The sequence below is a fragment of the Coturnix japonica genome, chromosome 12 (genome assembly GCF_054131305.1).
Source record: "Coturnix japonica strain WE chromosome 12, WE-NBRP24, whole genome shotgun sequence".
Lineage (NCBI taxonomy): Eukaryota > Metazoa > Chordata > Aves > Galliformes > Phasianidae > Coturnix > Coturnix japonica.
The window spans coordinates 14,992,495-15,007,997 of NC_140674.1; the positions used below are offsets into that span (position 1 = coordinate 14,992,495).

A 15,503-nucleotide genomic window follows, 5' to 3' on the forward strand; every position below is an offset into this window, starting at 1 on the left:
CGAGCTGTCTCTTGTTAAATATCAGTATCGTTTTGCTCTGATAAAGAGAAAGTAGCTGTGGAACAGTAGCAACTGCTTGTGAGAATGGCAGATGTGCTCATAAAATGCTCCAGCCTTTCTTTGTGAAAGGATATTCAAATAAAAGTTCGTAGCACCGTGTCACTGTGCCAAGAGCTATCTTTGTCAAACTAGTTTGCTTGGCTTTTCTCAGCTCTTTTCATGACAGATGTTACTTTCCCAGATAGGCAGAATATCCTGCTTCCCACAGGGTGGCTCACAGAGGTAATCAGGTCGGTGGACTGCCTGCCCTGGCGGCAGTCAGATAGCTGTGTTTGTTCAGGATTTCCCCTTACACCTACACCACTGCAGATCAGAGTTTGGATGTTATGAGAGGTTTGCTCACTGTCTTGACGTCATAAAGTTTGAATAGAAATAACTTGCTTACGGGCAGACTAAACTGACAACCAACTCAGCCAATCGTGGGATGGAAAACTGAATCAAATAGCTGATGGTTAATAGGTAGAGTCAGTGGAATTTGGGCTAGAGCTGCTGCACTGCTTAGTCCTGTCTCTGCCTGTTCAGCATTGGCCAGGTGGACTCTGGTCAGCCTCTTTTCAAGTCAGATGTGACTATCTCAGTCTCTAATAAACTTGGTAAGATTAGAAATCATCACCGAAAATTGCTTGGTGTCCGTGCTGCTGACCACAGGGTGTTATCGGATACCTTGGGATTGATTGGTTCAGAAGGAGTAGTGATGTTTGGTACCTTTGCATTACAGCCATACAGTAATGCAGTAATGCATTTTTTCCTTGAGGTCTTGCTCTAGTGTCAGCGCTCAGAAAGGCTTTTGGACCCTTCTTCAAAGAGGAAAAATGTATCTATAACCTTGAGTTTGTTTTGCACTTCTGCAACCTCTCAAGAGCTTCTGTGAGTCTTTTGCTTTCATGTGCTTTCTCTTTTTTTCTTGCATTTGAGTGGGTGCTTCAGTGCCTTCTGTGCTCACCTGGAGCCCTCCTGCAGCCAGCAGCGTCTCATATTGGCATAGTCAGAGTTTAGAACAATATTCCCATTTCTCTGTTTGGCCAAGTCCTCTGGTAGGGAGGGGTGATGGTGATGAGAATCTGGACAACATGCTCGTCCCTCTGCTCTGCTCAGGTCCCATTCTTTTAGCTTAGCTGTCATTAAATCTGTGACAGATTTGGAGTCCACTGACCTCACTGGCTGCTGGAAGGAATAAATGTTCCTCTCTTTCTTCTTCAGAATCTCCTGTTTGTTCTGAGTGCTATTAAGGAGCCTTCATGGTTCTTTCCTAGCCTGCAGCTTTCTGGAGATGGATCGTCTCCACTGCATAGCTCTGAACATTTCTAGGCCACAGCAGAGTGAAAGCTCACCAGGAAATCTTCTCAGTTACACGGCTTTTAATAGAAATCCTTGAGGTGGAACTGTCAAAAATCAGATCGGTTTCACTCTGCTTGAAGCCTGGAAAACCAGCAGAGGAGCTGGAGCCATTTCAGCTGCTCGGCTCAGCTCTGTATTCCTTTATCGTAAGTTGACGTTTGCAGGTCTCTGGATCTAGCTCCTTTGGTTGTTGCTATAACTTCTTGTATACGAGAGCATAGATTTCTTGAAGAGTAAACAGTACAACGACTTGAGAAAAGTATTCAACTGGTGTTGGACAAATTGGGCTTTAAGGTAGCATTGACTGAGTGCTACAGGCTGGCTAAGCCTCTGTTGTTCTTCTGTTGCGCAGCTGATGCCTGCAGTGGAAGTTAATGTTGTGGAAGCTTCTTATGCTGTTCTTTCCCAGTAAGTTATCTTGACCCACAAATGACTCCTCAAACAAAGAAAAAAAAAGACTTTGGCAGTTAGTTAATGGGAATTAGATTAAGTTCAGCATATTACCATATGTTCCTTAATTCACCTGTGTTTCTCCTTTGAGTTAGGAGTTTAGGTCAAGAAAAAGGAGAGGGCATGGTATTGCAACTGAATGGTGGGTGTGAAGATAAACACGTTAGAGTATGGTCATTGTTAGCAGTGAGATTTCCAGGATGAATCAGATTAGGGTTCATTCAGCTAACATATTTTCCATGCAATTGTAAAATTGGACACACACACTTTAGGAACAAATGCCCGCACAGGAAGGAAGAACATTAAGTAGGCAAAATAGTTAATGGAAATGTTTTTGTAACATTTTAATTTTACTTGTTGTTAATGTAACAAAACTGTATTTCTGTAGACTGTAGAGATGCCTGAGTTTTTGGAGGTTTAATTCTGTTGCAATAGAGCTTCCAGCCCCCCTGTTGACTGGCAACTTCTCAAGGATGGAAGAGGGTCTGAGATCTGAATACAGCTCTGTGGTTGCAGTTATGTTGTGTGGCTACTGAGACAGACACAATTTGATCTCTTGGGTGAGATGGCAGCTTTCCAAAAGGATGCTGAGTCTTGGTTGATCGGGTTTAGAGGGTTCTAAAGAGCATTGACACTTCTGTCTCCCTGCTCTGCCATCTCTGCTGTTCTTTCTCATGGAGGTGATGAAATACAAGTAGATGGCTGTGCTTGGCTGAGATATGTGAGTAAGGAAGCCAGCTGTACTCACATCTTCACATTGCCCTTGCTCTGTGTTATTGCAGATGGCCATTTTTATGCTGTACACATCTGTTATTATGCCCTTCCTTTCCCTCTCTGAGGGTCTCCTCCCATTTGTGCATCTTCATAAATCTCCTTGGTCATCATCTGAGTCTCCAGGTCAGCATGCTGTTGGGTACACAGATGTGTGAATCCAGGTGTTCAGACATCAATGGCTGTGCTGGATGAGTCTGCTTCAAAGCCAGCATCTCTGGGAAGTTACTCGTGTTCTGTTGTTACACTGCTCTGTGATGAGGCAGCTCAGGAGTGCTGTGTGTTTCAAAGCTGCTTTTCTTTTATACCTGCAGAGCCTTCCCGCATCGCACACAGGAGCAGTTAGGCTGAATTTGGACAAGCTGCACTTGTTGAATTCCAAAGCTGTTATCTTAGCAGTGTTGTCACAGCCAACTGTGTGTTCCCTCCATCACGGGTGGAAAGCACTGTGTAGATATAAATACTTGCAAAATATTGCTTCTTGTGTGGCTTTTTCCCAAGCAAGACTTGTAGCTTATTTAATGTAAGTTCTAGTTCTGGATTGTGTCTGGTGACAAGTGAATTTGCTCATACACTGCCCAAGTAGTGACTGGGTTTCACATAAAATTGTGTTGTCTACCTCTCTAGGTACCAAAACAAGTTTCTAGAAGCTGAAATCATTTGTCCAGGAACAGATGTTTCTAAGAAACCAGATTCCTTTTGATTTGACCCTCAGATAATTGCATTTTGGTTTACTTGGTGATGCGTAAGAGCAAGTATGGATGTGAACTATTGGTTAGTACTAGTAGTTGTACCAGTGCTGCCTTTGGCTGAGCTGTGCAGGTGTGCCCATGTAAGCCAGCTGACTGCTCAAGCAGCCGGTTCTTCTTCTAGCTGAAGTAGCAAATGCTAAGCTAAATTCTGTTAAAAACTTGTTTCTTTCCATCCAGGGAGAGAAGATTTTTCTTTTCTTTTTTTCTTCCAGTGAGTTGTTTTTGAGATCTGAAACTGTGATATATTTTCATTTGCAAGTGGATATTGCATCTTTAATTGTATTCTTTTTGGACAGCATTGCAAATTTCCACAGTGACCAATGCAAACCTAGTGCAAGTAACTTTGGATCTGTCACAAGTAATCAGAATTTTAGTCTGATGGCTTTTGGTCCACTTTGGCCACCTCTTAATGCCTGGTAATTGAATTGGAGAAGGAAATTTGGGGGAGCTTTGAAAGAAAGAAAGGGAAAAGTTGGAGCTGGGAATGCTGTTGGACAGATCTGACTGTGCTCCGAAGCTGCCTCTTCCCATCTGTGACAGAGGGAGGTGAATTCCACAACGTCCTGGATCTATTTTGTTGGTAATAACATAACTAATTTGAGTTGCTTTTTGTATCTAGTGCCTAATATGTATTTTTTAAGTAAGACTGTTACAGCTTTGGTTTGTCAGATAATCGCTGAAAGGAAAACACTGAGATTATAATGCAGTTTCACTGGATCCTGGTTGCTGAAGTGTGTTTTCACTGTAAGATAAGCTTATGAAGTATTGCCCAAGCTAACATAGTAAATCTTTCTCAGAAAACATGTCTTTGCCCAGGGTGGAAATATTGAATGGTCATTGGATAACCACTACAGTAAAGGGGTCAGAATAATTCATTTTTAGTTTGGCATAATGCAAGGAGTTTCTTCCCACCTCCCCTGCTCAGAAATCTGCTCCTCTCACAAGTTAACTCTCCTTTTAGAACTGCCTCTATGGCTCTGCCTTGTTGTGTGAGTTGTTCCTGTCTCCCAGCTCAGATCTTCCAGACCACCAGCTTCTCCAGGGGCCCTGGCTCCTCTACTGTCCACCCATCCACATGTCAAATTCCACCTTCAGTGCATAGAAGGACAAGAGAGAATGACCTCAAGTTGTGCCAGGGGAGGTTCAGGTTGGAGGTTTGGAACAAATACTTGTCAGGATGAGTGGTGGTGCAATGGTACAGACTGCCCTGGGAGGTGGGGGAGTCACCATCCCTGGAGCTGTTCAAGAAGCTCAGAAATATGGCACTGAGGGATGTGGTTACTGGGCAGTGTTGGTGGTAGGTGGATGGTTGGACTCAATGATCCTGGAGGCCATTTCCAACCTGAAGGATTCTATGATTCTGTGAAGGCAGATGTGCAATGCTGTCATACTGTGCTTAGGGGACTCAGGTGATAGATTTCTCACTGCTTTTGATGTAAGGAACCTGTGCTGTTGGTGCTCCACTGATGTAGACCTCTGAGCATTAGATACAGCCCTGTCATCAGCAGAATGTTAACTTCAAAAGAAGCAGCTACAAGCTATTGAAAAGTCCACGTCTTTTGGCCCCAAGAGAACAGAGCTTCTTGTGCATCTGTTTTCCTGTCCTTTGTTTCAACAGCGGTGTCCAACAGTGAATGTATGTGATGGCCTTTTAGATACTAGAGAAAGGTGGGAGGAATAAGTAGATGTCTGGGATTTACTTTCTTCTTTCTTTCTGTTGATGTTGTAGATCTGACCCTCTTTCTGATGAAGTTTCTACTAACTCCAGGATTTTTTGGGAGGGATGCTGAAACTGGAGAGACCCCTGAGGAAGGAGGTATTCTCCAGCCAGCCAAAGGCCCCTGGTTGATTTTGGCTGTGAAGGCAAGAGGCAGGCTCTGCCATGTGTCAAAGTGAGACTTCATATGCCTTCTGGTACCCGTCCTGGGTTCACATAGGTGAAATACAGCAGGTCCTGCCTGTTCTTTGGTCCTGGGTGAAGGATGTGCTGGTGACCCATTTGCTGGGCTCCAAGTGACAGCCCCTCCTGGTGGTTCTGTGCTTTTCTGTGTGTGCATGTGATACCTTCCAAGGACGCTGCTGCTGGCTCCTTTTCTTCCTGCTTCTGTGAAAAAATGCAAGCAACGTTTTGGAGAAATTGGAAGGAAAAGTGGAAAGAAGTCAGCATTAATAGGGATGTATTCCTCGAGCATGGTGCTTTTCTCATTCTTGTCTGATGTGCCTCAGGTCAGCGCCGTCATTCTGCTTTGCTGGGAAAGCAGTAAGTGCAAATCTTGCTTTCTCCAGACACATTTAGGTCTGGTTCCTCTTCCATCCAGCGTGTGTTGTATGGTGGCAGAGTTCACTCCAGCAAAGCACTCAGCTTGTGTTAGCTGTGCCTGCACGGCTGGCCCTTGGAAGGCTACCAAGCTCCCATTGCCCTCCGTGCCTTCCAATGTTTCCTTGTCTCAGATCATCCCGTTCTTTGTCCTTTATGGTTGGCACACCACAAACCCTTTACTATTAACTGATGGCTTGAAAATTTTTAAGAAAATAGAACATCTCCTTGCTTTTATTCTTTGCTGACCAGATTCCTGGTCCAGCCTCTAGCTGACAGTGATCTTAGAGGAGAAAAGCAATGAGGTGTGTAAATTGAGTGTCTCTGCTTTTTAAACTGTGTGCAATGACCCAGCAGGTTTGTTTTTCCCCAACTTTTTTATAACCGTGAGGCTTCATGGGGTATTTATCCTACAGTAACCCTTGTTGTGGCAAACCCAAGTTCGTCCAGCAGAAGTGAGGGAGAATCAATAGAATCATGAAGGTTGGAAGAGACCTCTAGCATCATCTAATCCAACTACCACCAGTGCTGCCCACTGGCTACATCTCACAGTGCCGTATCCTCACGGTTCTCCAACACCTCCAGGGATGTGACTCCACCACTCCCTGGGCATCCCCTGTCAGTGCATTGCTGCTCTTTCTGGGAAGCATTTTCCCCAAATATCCAAGCCCAATGTTCCCTGGCTCAACCTGAGGCCATTCTCTGTCATCCCATTGCTGTTACCTGTGAGAAGAGGCTGAACCCCACCTTGCCACAACCTCTTTTCAGCGAGTTATAGAGAGCAATAAGGTCTCTCCCAAGTCTCCTCCAGAAAAAAATCACATCCTCAAGCCACTGTCAGACCAGTAGCCATGGGCTCCCAGCAGCCATTTGGCTTGCAGGGGGCTGGTCCAAGCCTTCTCGATGGCAAGGATTGCGTTGGCTGTTTGTAAATACAAAAAGCATTGGCGTGCTGGCTGCCTGTAACAGATACTTTCATTGTGAAAATTGTGTACTGGAATTTAGCTGTCAGTTGATTTAAATACTCTTGGCATCTGGTGAAGGAGTTTCAAGGGGAAGGAGCGTGGCTGTTTGTCATACGCAGCAATTACTTTCATAAGGCTTTTTAATAATCCTGGTCTGCAGCCGAAGAGGGTCAGCTTAGTAGATGTGGTTTCAATGTCTAAGATAAACATGTGTTTTATAACCTTGCATAACATTTGTTAAGGAAATTAAATATTAAATGAATGTATGTACTTAAAGGACTGTTTATATAATGTTAATGACTCCAACTAAGCAGTGCCAGGAAATTAATGTATTTCTTAGCATTTAAGAAATAGAGTGTGTTTTCCACCATTTTGTTTATTATGGCTGATAAATTTGTACTTGTAAAGGTTGGATTTGTTTTGACTTTTGTTGTTTTTCAGCAGATCTCCATGGTAAGTATGTACCTGCTTTCTTTTGTAGTCTGGAGAAATAAAGTTGCTTAATACTTGGCTATGCAAGCACTTGAGAGCTTTCTCCTTTCAGATAAGTCTAATACATGCACCTCATACCGTATTTTACAGCAAAAGTCCAACATAAATTCATGATGGAAACATGCTACAATAACAGTTGTGTTTGTTGTTTGTTGCAGTGAAAGCTGCTGGGATTGGAGCTGTGCACAGAACAAAACAAGAGGAGGTACCCAAGGTGAACGATCCCAGGCTCCTCCCAGATAAGTTCCTTCAAAGGACAGCTAAGGTAAGTCCATAGAAAGTTGCAGCTTTCTGCTTTCAAAGGCTGGAGGAGACCAGCATTGGCCTCCTCGTAGCCTCCATTTGTTGATCTTTGAATAAACATTCCCTGTTTCAAAGAGAGTAATTGTCCGATCTGATAAAACTCAAGTGTTTTGTTATTTTTTCCAATTATGCTAGTTTAAATTCCCTTTCTTTGTTAGGCAAAATTATTTAACAAGATTCAGAAAAAAAAAATTTAAAAAAAATTGGATACTAATATGTGTGTCAGAATATCCAGAGTTGTCAGAATTAATACTTAAAGACTTTGGAAGGGCTGTTAGTGCTGTTGGTTCAAGACTTGAGCCAACCTTCGAATGTCAAGAGAGCAGTGAGACAGGCTGGGTCAGGTCTTTTCCACGTCTTGTGCTTTCCTGTGCAGCCTCTTGTTCTGGTTCCTGCTGTGGGCTGGGCTGCCCACTGGTCTCCTCCAGCGTGGCAATGGCAGCATTCAGAATCACACAGAGGTGCAGCTTCTGAAACCTTCAGGAAGGACTCGTCTGTATAAGTTTAGGAAATCAGCTATAGTATTTCTGTTATCCAGTGATTTATTATGGTCTACAAAAATACAGCCTGGATGAACACCCCTCTTTGGAACAATTATTTAACGATATTGTAATTTATTATTCTTTTCAAAGCTGTCTTGTATAAAGGTAAAATAACCCCTAACTTCAGAAAGCACGGGGAGGAGAGAACTGCCAAGTTCCCCACAGCACATCCTTTCCTGTGGTTAGCATTGGATCCGCCAGAGGCACCGTTTTTGAACTGGCCTGTTCTGCACTGAGTGTCAAAATCACAGGCCGAGGATACAAATGAAAGATCTTACAGGAGTTTGCTTGTATGTTGTGGCTAATTCCCTGCATTTGGAAGCATCTGCTTCATGTCTGGTTTTGTTCTGTAATCAAGAAAATCGCTGCAGAGAGCTTGCACTTGGAAGGCACAGAGCTCTCCTATAGCCATCAGCAAGATGGCAAGGAAAATACACTGTAAATAGGTGCTCAGTTAAAAAAATGCAAACAAGAAAGTACGCATAAGGAAGTATAGAATACAGGCCTTGTGATTTTCCAAGGTATTCTGCTGAGCCTCTGTGCAGCAGAGCCTATTCTGCTGCAGAAAGTAGGTTTATCTGAAGGTATTAACTGTAGAAATCCTTGCCTCTTCCAGGTGGTCTATATTTTGGAAAAGAAGCATTCTCGAGCTGCTACAGGCTTCATCAAGCTTCTGGCAGACAAGAACAGTGAACTCTTCAAGAAGTGTGCCATGTTCTCACCTGTGGACCACAGAGTGCCCAGAGCCTACGTGTCTTTGGCTGATTGCCCCTCAGACTTCATGGCCAGACCTGAGGACTATTCAAATATGCTCTTTATCTGTCGCATAGTGGACTGGAAGGAAGACAGCAACTTTGCATCAGGGTATGTGGCTGCTTTTGGAAGCAGAGATAAATGATACTCAGTTTGATGTATGCAATACAGACATGAATCTGTTATCTATCCATAGAGGTTGTGAATGCCCCTTCCCTGGAGGCATTCAAGGCCAGGTTGGATAGGCCCTGGGCAGCTTGGTCTAGTATTAAACGTGGAGGTTGGTGGCCGTGCCTGCTGGAATAGTGTTGGAGCTTCGTGATCCTTGAGGTCCCTTCCAACCCAGGCCATTCTGTGATTAACAGGATACTTGCCTTGCATTCCTCCTATGGCTAATGGAGAAACTCAGATGAGGCTATTGACTGCTAATTGCTAGTTATGTCTTATGGCAATAGGATATTAATTTCTTCTGGTGCTTGCTTTGACTTGCTGGCATATCGCAGCATTGATGTCCTTAGCATTTTCATTCTTCCTTGGGAACTGCTGCAGGGCATTAAGCTCCCACCTGGAGCAACCACACTGTTTCCTATTGAGTTGGTCTCAGTAAGGAGTGGTGGACATGGATAAATCTGTTCAGTCATCTTGGGAAAAACGGAGTAGTCCTGATTTAGTTGGTAATGTAGAGTATTTCTAACCCATGGAAATGGTGTGGCCAGATGTTCAAGGTGATTGGGCTCTGGATGTAATCTGGAATATGTACACTACTGGGAGTTGGGCATAAAGCCACTTTCTCTTCCTCTTGCAAACCTGTTCTGATGGAGTGTCAGGACAAGGTTTTTACAGTTCTCAGCTCAAACTCCTTGTAAAACTGAAAACTTGCATCAAAACTTTTGTTTTGAAATGTGCTGGCACAGATATATCAGCCCTAAAACTACAGGCAACAAGCAATTAAAGTCCCTCTTACCCTGCGGGTTTTTTTTTCTGTTTTCCAAAGTTCATTATCAGTTGTGGCTGCTTTGTAACAGCAAGTTTCAGATGTACTTCTTGAGAGCCACATGAGCAGTTAAGTCACTGTATTTTATGGCTAAACTGTTGTGTATGAACTGAAGTGGCCTCCCTTTGAGCCCCACTTAACTCGGGGCTGGCTGTGCTGTGAACTTCACTATGACTAAGTTGCTTGTTGGCAGAGAGGGTTTTTTTGTCTTTGACTCCAACAGAGAAAAGACTGGAGGGTGATTGTACTGCTTGGCATCGTGTCACAAACAACCAAAGCGGATGAGGAGGATGGGCTTATGTCTCTTTTTGGGAGGGGGCTAATGCATTTTTCTTTAATTGTGCTTCTGACAGCATTTCATATTCTCATCTGGATATTTTGGTAGTTTCCAAGATGTAAAGGGTGTTGTCAGGAAAGAAACCTTCCACGATTGTCTTCATACATAATCGTTTCCTCTGTAACTCAGTTGCACTTCAGTAAGTGCCTTGTGGAGATGGGAGCGTAAATCCTTGTGACCCATTTTGTTTTTAACTATAAATACATGTTTGCTTAGACAGCGCAATTCAAGGAAACCTCTTGAAGGTCCCCAAAGTTCCTGATTCTTTTGGAGTGTGTTGATGAGCTGGCTGTCTTGCTAGCTGAGCCCACATCTGAAGGAGATGAGCAGGTGACCAACAACTCATTGCATGCTTGGTTTTCTGAAGTTGCTTGGCCTGGTGACTAGATGAGGAAGCTGAATGTCCAACCTTGGTTTTGTTGACCAGAGATTGTCGCTACATCTTTCTGGGTCTGTATCTTCTTTTACACAGGCACAGCTAATGTGGGGCCATTAGTTTTACAGCTGGTCCCTAAGCTGGCAGTCAGGTTTTCTTTCCTGCTCTTGTCCCTTGTGGCACTGTCATGCTGCTTGGCCTCAGATACTTCTTTCCACCACTGCCTATACTAGGGGAACTGAGAAAGTGAGTTGCTCATAGCTCTAAGGACAGTCCCTGCTGAGGCAGTGCACTCCTTGCTTCTGTGCAGACTTCATGACATGTCTTTGGCAGTACTGCCGTCATTCTGAAAACGTCTGGACAGAAGACCTGTAGATCTTTGTAATGCACCACGTAAATCTGCTGGAAGTACAAGGAAAACTCCCTGTGAGGTTGGCAGTAATTTCTTCTGGATGTCTTAGGTGTTTTCAGGCACTTTCTGTCCTGCAGTCGAACTCCTGCGGGCTGCTCGTGTGCCTTCGTCAGCTTTCCTATTCCCTTGGGAAGCTTGGTGCTGCGTTTCGAGTTCACAGGGTGTTCTGATCTTCACGGTGACCACACGTTGGCAGTGGGATGTCCCAGCTGAGGGCTTGGTGGTGGCACTGGTCAACCAGAGTGGTCACCTGCATAGCAGGAAACCTGGCAGCCCCTGGAGGTCCCCTTGGGGAGGGGGTGCGTTTCTGTGTCGTGATTGCCACCTGGTGGTCACCACTGAGACACGGTCCCCTCTGAAGGCCACCTCGTGTCACCCTGACTGCTGGAAGGAGCACGGAGTGCCCAACAGCTCCGTGTCCCACTGGTGATGCTGTAAATGTGTGCTGCCATGCTCCTTTCTGCATGTGATGTGTTTTTACTATGGCAGTAAAATGCCATTTCACTGTACCTGCTTCAGGTCACAGATAAAGCAAAGCAGCTACAAAAGATTCTCCTGTTTCAGGTAAATATTACCAGTAATATTAAGTAATGCCATATACAGTTGTTTGGCTTATCAGTGATAGAATCTAAGGCTGTTTGGAGTGTTAGTCAAAATATCCCCACACGTTTGGAGGTGGTGACGTTCCCATATCCAAAGGGGCCTGCTGGAAAAATTGTGACAGGGTAAGGGGTAGTGGTGCTTTAAAATGAAAACAGGAAGGTTTAAATTATATATAAGGAGGAAATTCTTCACTCAGAGGGTGGTGAGGCATTGGCACAGACTGCCCAGAGAAGCTGTGAATGCCCCATCCCTGGAGGAGCTCAAGGCTGGGTTGGATGCGTTTCTGGTCATCTGCTGGGTGGTATCCTTGCGTATGGCATGGGGTTGGAACTATGTGGTCTTACCAGGACCTTTCCAATTCAAACATTCAGTGATTCTGCTGCTGCTCTAAGAAACTCTCTGTATTAGAATGGCTGTGAGCATCTCTGCTCTATGGGAAGGCTGAGAACGACTATGAAGTCCCTGGGGAAGTTACTCACTTTCATTTGGGAGCCTGCCTGGTCTTCTAAAAGAAACCAGCCTTGTGTAATTATGCATGGTCTTTTTGGAGAGTTCTTATCAGGTAACTTTTGACAACATCGGCTGGTTTTGGCTGAGTGTGGGGAATGGAGAGGGTTCCAATGTAGGATTGTGGAAACGGATGGTTGAATAGATTGGATCAACATCCCGGTGAAGGGGCAGATGGCAGCAGGAGCATTACTGCCTCAGGCACACAGCTGTGGGAGATGAGGCCGTGGTGAGTCGGCATGGCTGGCTTGGAGAAAAACCCTTTGCTGCAGCCTCCCCACATCCCAACTTCAGCACGTTGCCATCAGTGCTTTCCCTGAGCCCGACGTCAACATGAGGGCATTAAAGCAGCCCCCTGGGATGTTCTAATACTCTCCCATCAACGTCACAGGCAAAGAAATATTTACGTCTGCTTCATTTTTCACCTTCTAACATTTGGAGAAAAAAAAAACATGCAAGCCTGGGGTGCCACGGACACCGTGACCGCTGCTGGGCCCGGTGCCTGTTGTTGTTTATAAGACTCTTGAACTATTCTTGCTACCCTCGGTGGCCGCAGAGCCCCATGAGTGAGCCTGGCTGTTACTCTGGGGCCATTGGTGATCCTATATGCGTTACCTTTGATCACATGCTGTCCTGTCAGATTCTGCTCTGATGCAAGTCATCATGTCTGTGTGACTGTAGCATGGCCCCAATTAAAGCCAGTTGTGCACTTTTTGTTTCAAGATACTTGGGAAATGTTCCCTGGAACACCGTAAATCAAATGTTAATTACTATTAAAAAATATTAGTCCTATATCAGACCTCTGAGTAAACCCCTTATGGTTCCTAATCTAATTTCAGTAAACGGATCAAGAAAACATGGGTTTCAAAACTGAGCTGGAAAGCACTCTGGCATTAAAAGGTGCTTTCCATGGCTTGTAGTGCGGCCCTCCAGCCACCCCTCTGCTTGCTGCCCTTCTTAGGAAAGGGGCACCCAAGACTTAAGCTCTTGCCCTTTCTTTTTGTTAGGGCAGCGTGTCCTTTTTCCTCTTTATTAAATATATTTCTATCTATCTGTCTGGTCAGGGAAGTTGTCTGGGTTGAGGTACTTCTTCCTGTGCCTTATGGAGCTGGGTGCAAGGTGTGAGGTTCTAGCATAGATACCTGGGGGCCAGCAGACCCACAGAGCCATCCTTGTGAAGCCTCCCAGCTGCACATTAGATCCTGCAAACAAAGTGGTGATTTCTCTGGTTTATTGTTACTGCTGAGAGAGGAGGAGATAAAACTGATGCCTCGTTTATTTACATTAAAATAAAGATCAGACTGGGACCAAGCTGCAGAAGTGGAGAATTAAGCCTCCATGCCAAATGTGCACGTATTTCTGCCGTAGAGTTTGCACATAAAATTGAAACAATGGAGGGAAATATCTTTTATCCTTGTTTTCATTTTTATTTTAAAGCTAGGCAATGTGAACTCTACAATTTACCACGCCACAAGGCTCACAATCCTTTTCAGCATATTACACAACGTGACAGGTTTATTACGCAGCCCTTCCCGTTGTGAAGAGAGAGCTCTGCTCCCATAAAGAAGATGGGCTTGCTTGCACTGCGCGGATGAGGTTTGTTCTGTGGGTTTATGGCACGTTTGAAGCACTGAGAGCATCTTGCTAGTCCAAATGACAAGTACGCTGCTTTGGCCCCGATTTTGGAAATCCATTAGTGCCTGTTCGCACTCATTAGAATTAAAGCAGAAGGATCAATACTGTGATTGTGTATTTTATGCAGTGGAAAAACACGTATTAGAGTGGCTGTATTTGCACTATGTTATTACCCCTCTCTTTTGTGTCATATTTTGATGGATTTGCCTTAATTTCAGTTGTAATTTTCTTGGACCGGCGATGTTATCTCTATTGCCTGCAATGTTCCATCCACCCTAATGGTATATTTAGAAAATAATTATATATGTACGGATTTATAAATAATTACCTCTGTGTGCTATAGAGCATTCTAGGGATGAGAAAGGGAAGAGAATCACTGTGGGGCTTTGATTCTCCTATTTGTGAGCAAATAGGGAGAGAACAATTCACCCCTCCCTCCCCCCCATCCTTTGGAGCCCCATTTGGTGCTCTGCATCTAGAACTGAGCGCTTGTTTGACACCAGAGCTGTCAACCAATGTGCCACAGGGTTTGCAGGAGGACAGATGGAAACTTGCTCTAAGCATAATAGAGCAGCCGCCTCATCCACACATGTGCAGATTACTGCAGCAAAGGCTATTAGCATGTGGGACAAGTTCCCTTGTCTGTGGTTTGCTTCTAGATCATGGTCCTGAGGTCTCTGTGTCACCAAGAGGGGAGGAACAAACTAGTAGGACTGGTTCTGAAGAGAGCCTGGACAATGAATGGAGAGGTGATCTGTGGGCATGTCTATTCTTTCAGGCCCTTGTAAGAAAGGCTGCAAGGGTTCTTTGCACTTTTGCCTTCATGGGGTGGCAGTTTGCCCAGGCAGGGCGGTGTATATCTCTATGATGGTGTGAGCTATGCAGAGCTCCATAGCAGCTCAGTTGTCTTCTGCAGAGCTGCCTGGGATCAGCTGGAATCCTGCTTTCAGGTTGTGGGGCTGAGTCACTTTGTGCTAAGGAGAGGAAGGGGGATCTCAAGGGAAGATGCTTCTGTGAAGCTAGAGCTGCCTATGAGACAGGATACACTTCTCTTATCCTTATTGAGTATATTTTTTTCCTACAGAGTAACATTTCTACCTCTCCAAGAACATAGTAATGTAAAACATCTCCTTAAAATGAGATGTACAAAGCAGCCCAGGGTTCAGTCTGGTAGTTTTGCATCTCCAGCAGGTAAGTCATACATAACTCATGGTATGGTCTGATTTCCTGCCGAGTCCTCTTCCAGAACTCAAAGTGAATGGATGAAGGAGTGAGTTTGAGGGCTGGGCAGCCACTGTGTTGGGACTGCAACAGTGCAGTGGTTTGTAACTATGCACTTAAAGAAGCAACCCTTTCTCTCTTTTTGCAGGCAGTTGGCCAAAAGTCTTGGTCAGGCCGGGGAGATCGAGCCGGAAACGGAAGGAATCCTGACAGAGTATGGCGTGGATTTCTCTGACTTTTCCCCCGAAGCCCTGGAATGCCTTCCCCAAAACCTGCCCTGGGTGATCTCACCAGGAGAGATGGCCAAAAGGAGAGATTTAAGGTAATGACAGAAGGCCTGGTCTGTCGCTCCTCCTTGGGTTGGTGCAGCATTGCTTTGTTTTTGTTTAGTTTTCATCGCACTTTGAAAAAGCTCTGATGTTATTACAGGGAGCGTATTACACGTTACCTCTGCTAATGTGGAAAGAAACTGCTTTTGAAAGTACCTACAGACCCAAAAGACGAGTTATTTGAAGAAGTGTTTGTGAGGCAAAGTAGGCTTTCTCTCAAAAGAACTATTGAAAACTGAAAATTTGGTGTTTGGCACCTAATCTGAAAGCTTTATGTTTTTGTCTGGAATGTATTACGTATTTCAAGGGTAGTTTTATTGCAGAGATTTTCTGAATGCTTGGCAGA

The 15,503-nt window shown here is 44.6% G+C and overlaps 1 protein-coding gene across 11 annotated transcripts in view; it reads left to right on the top strand.

The window, feature by feature from the left end:
* Positions 1 to 15,503, top strand: part of DIS3L2 (DIS3 like 3'-5' exoribonuclease 2) — a 155,833-nt gene that overhangs the window by 54,742 nt on the left and 85,588 nt on the right. For all 11 annotated transcript variants that reach the window (XR_014933268.1, XR_014933266.1, XR_014933267.1 and 8 more), the window contains 3 exons: positions 7,304 to 7,410; positions 8,607 to 8,854; positions 14,977 to 15,150. Coding sequence is in view for 8 of the 11 variants with exons in the window: in XM_085513147.1 (XP_085369273.1) it covers positions 7,304 to 7,410; positions 8,607 to 8,854; positions 14,977 to 15,150 (529 nt within the window). In the remaining 3 variants the exon portion in view is untranslated. The remainder of the gene's footprint in view (positions 1 to 7,303; positions 7,411 to 8,606; positions 8,855 to 14,976; positions 15,151 to 15,503) is intronic.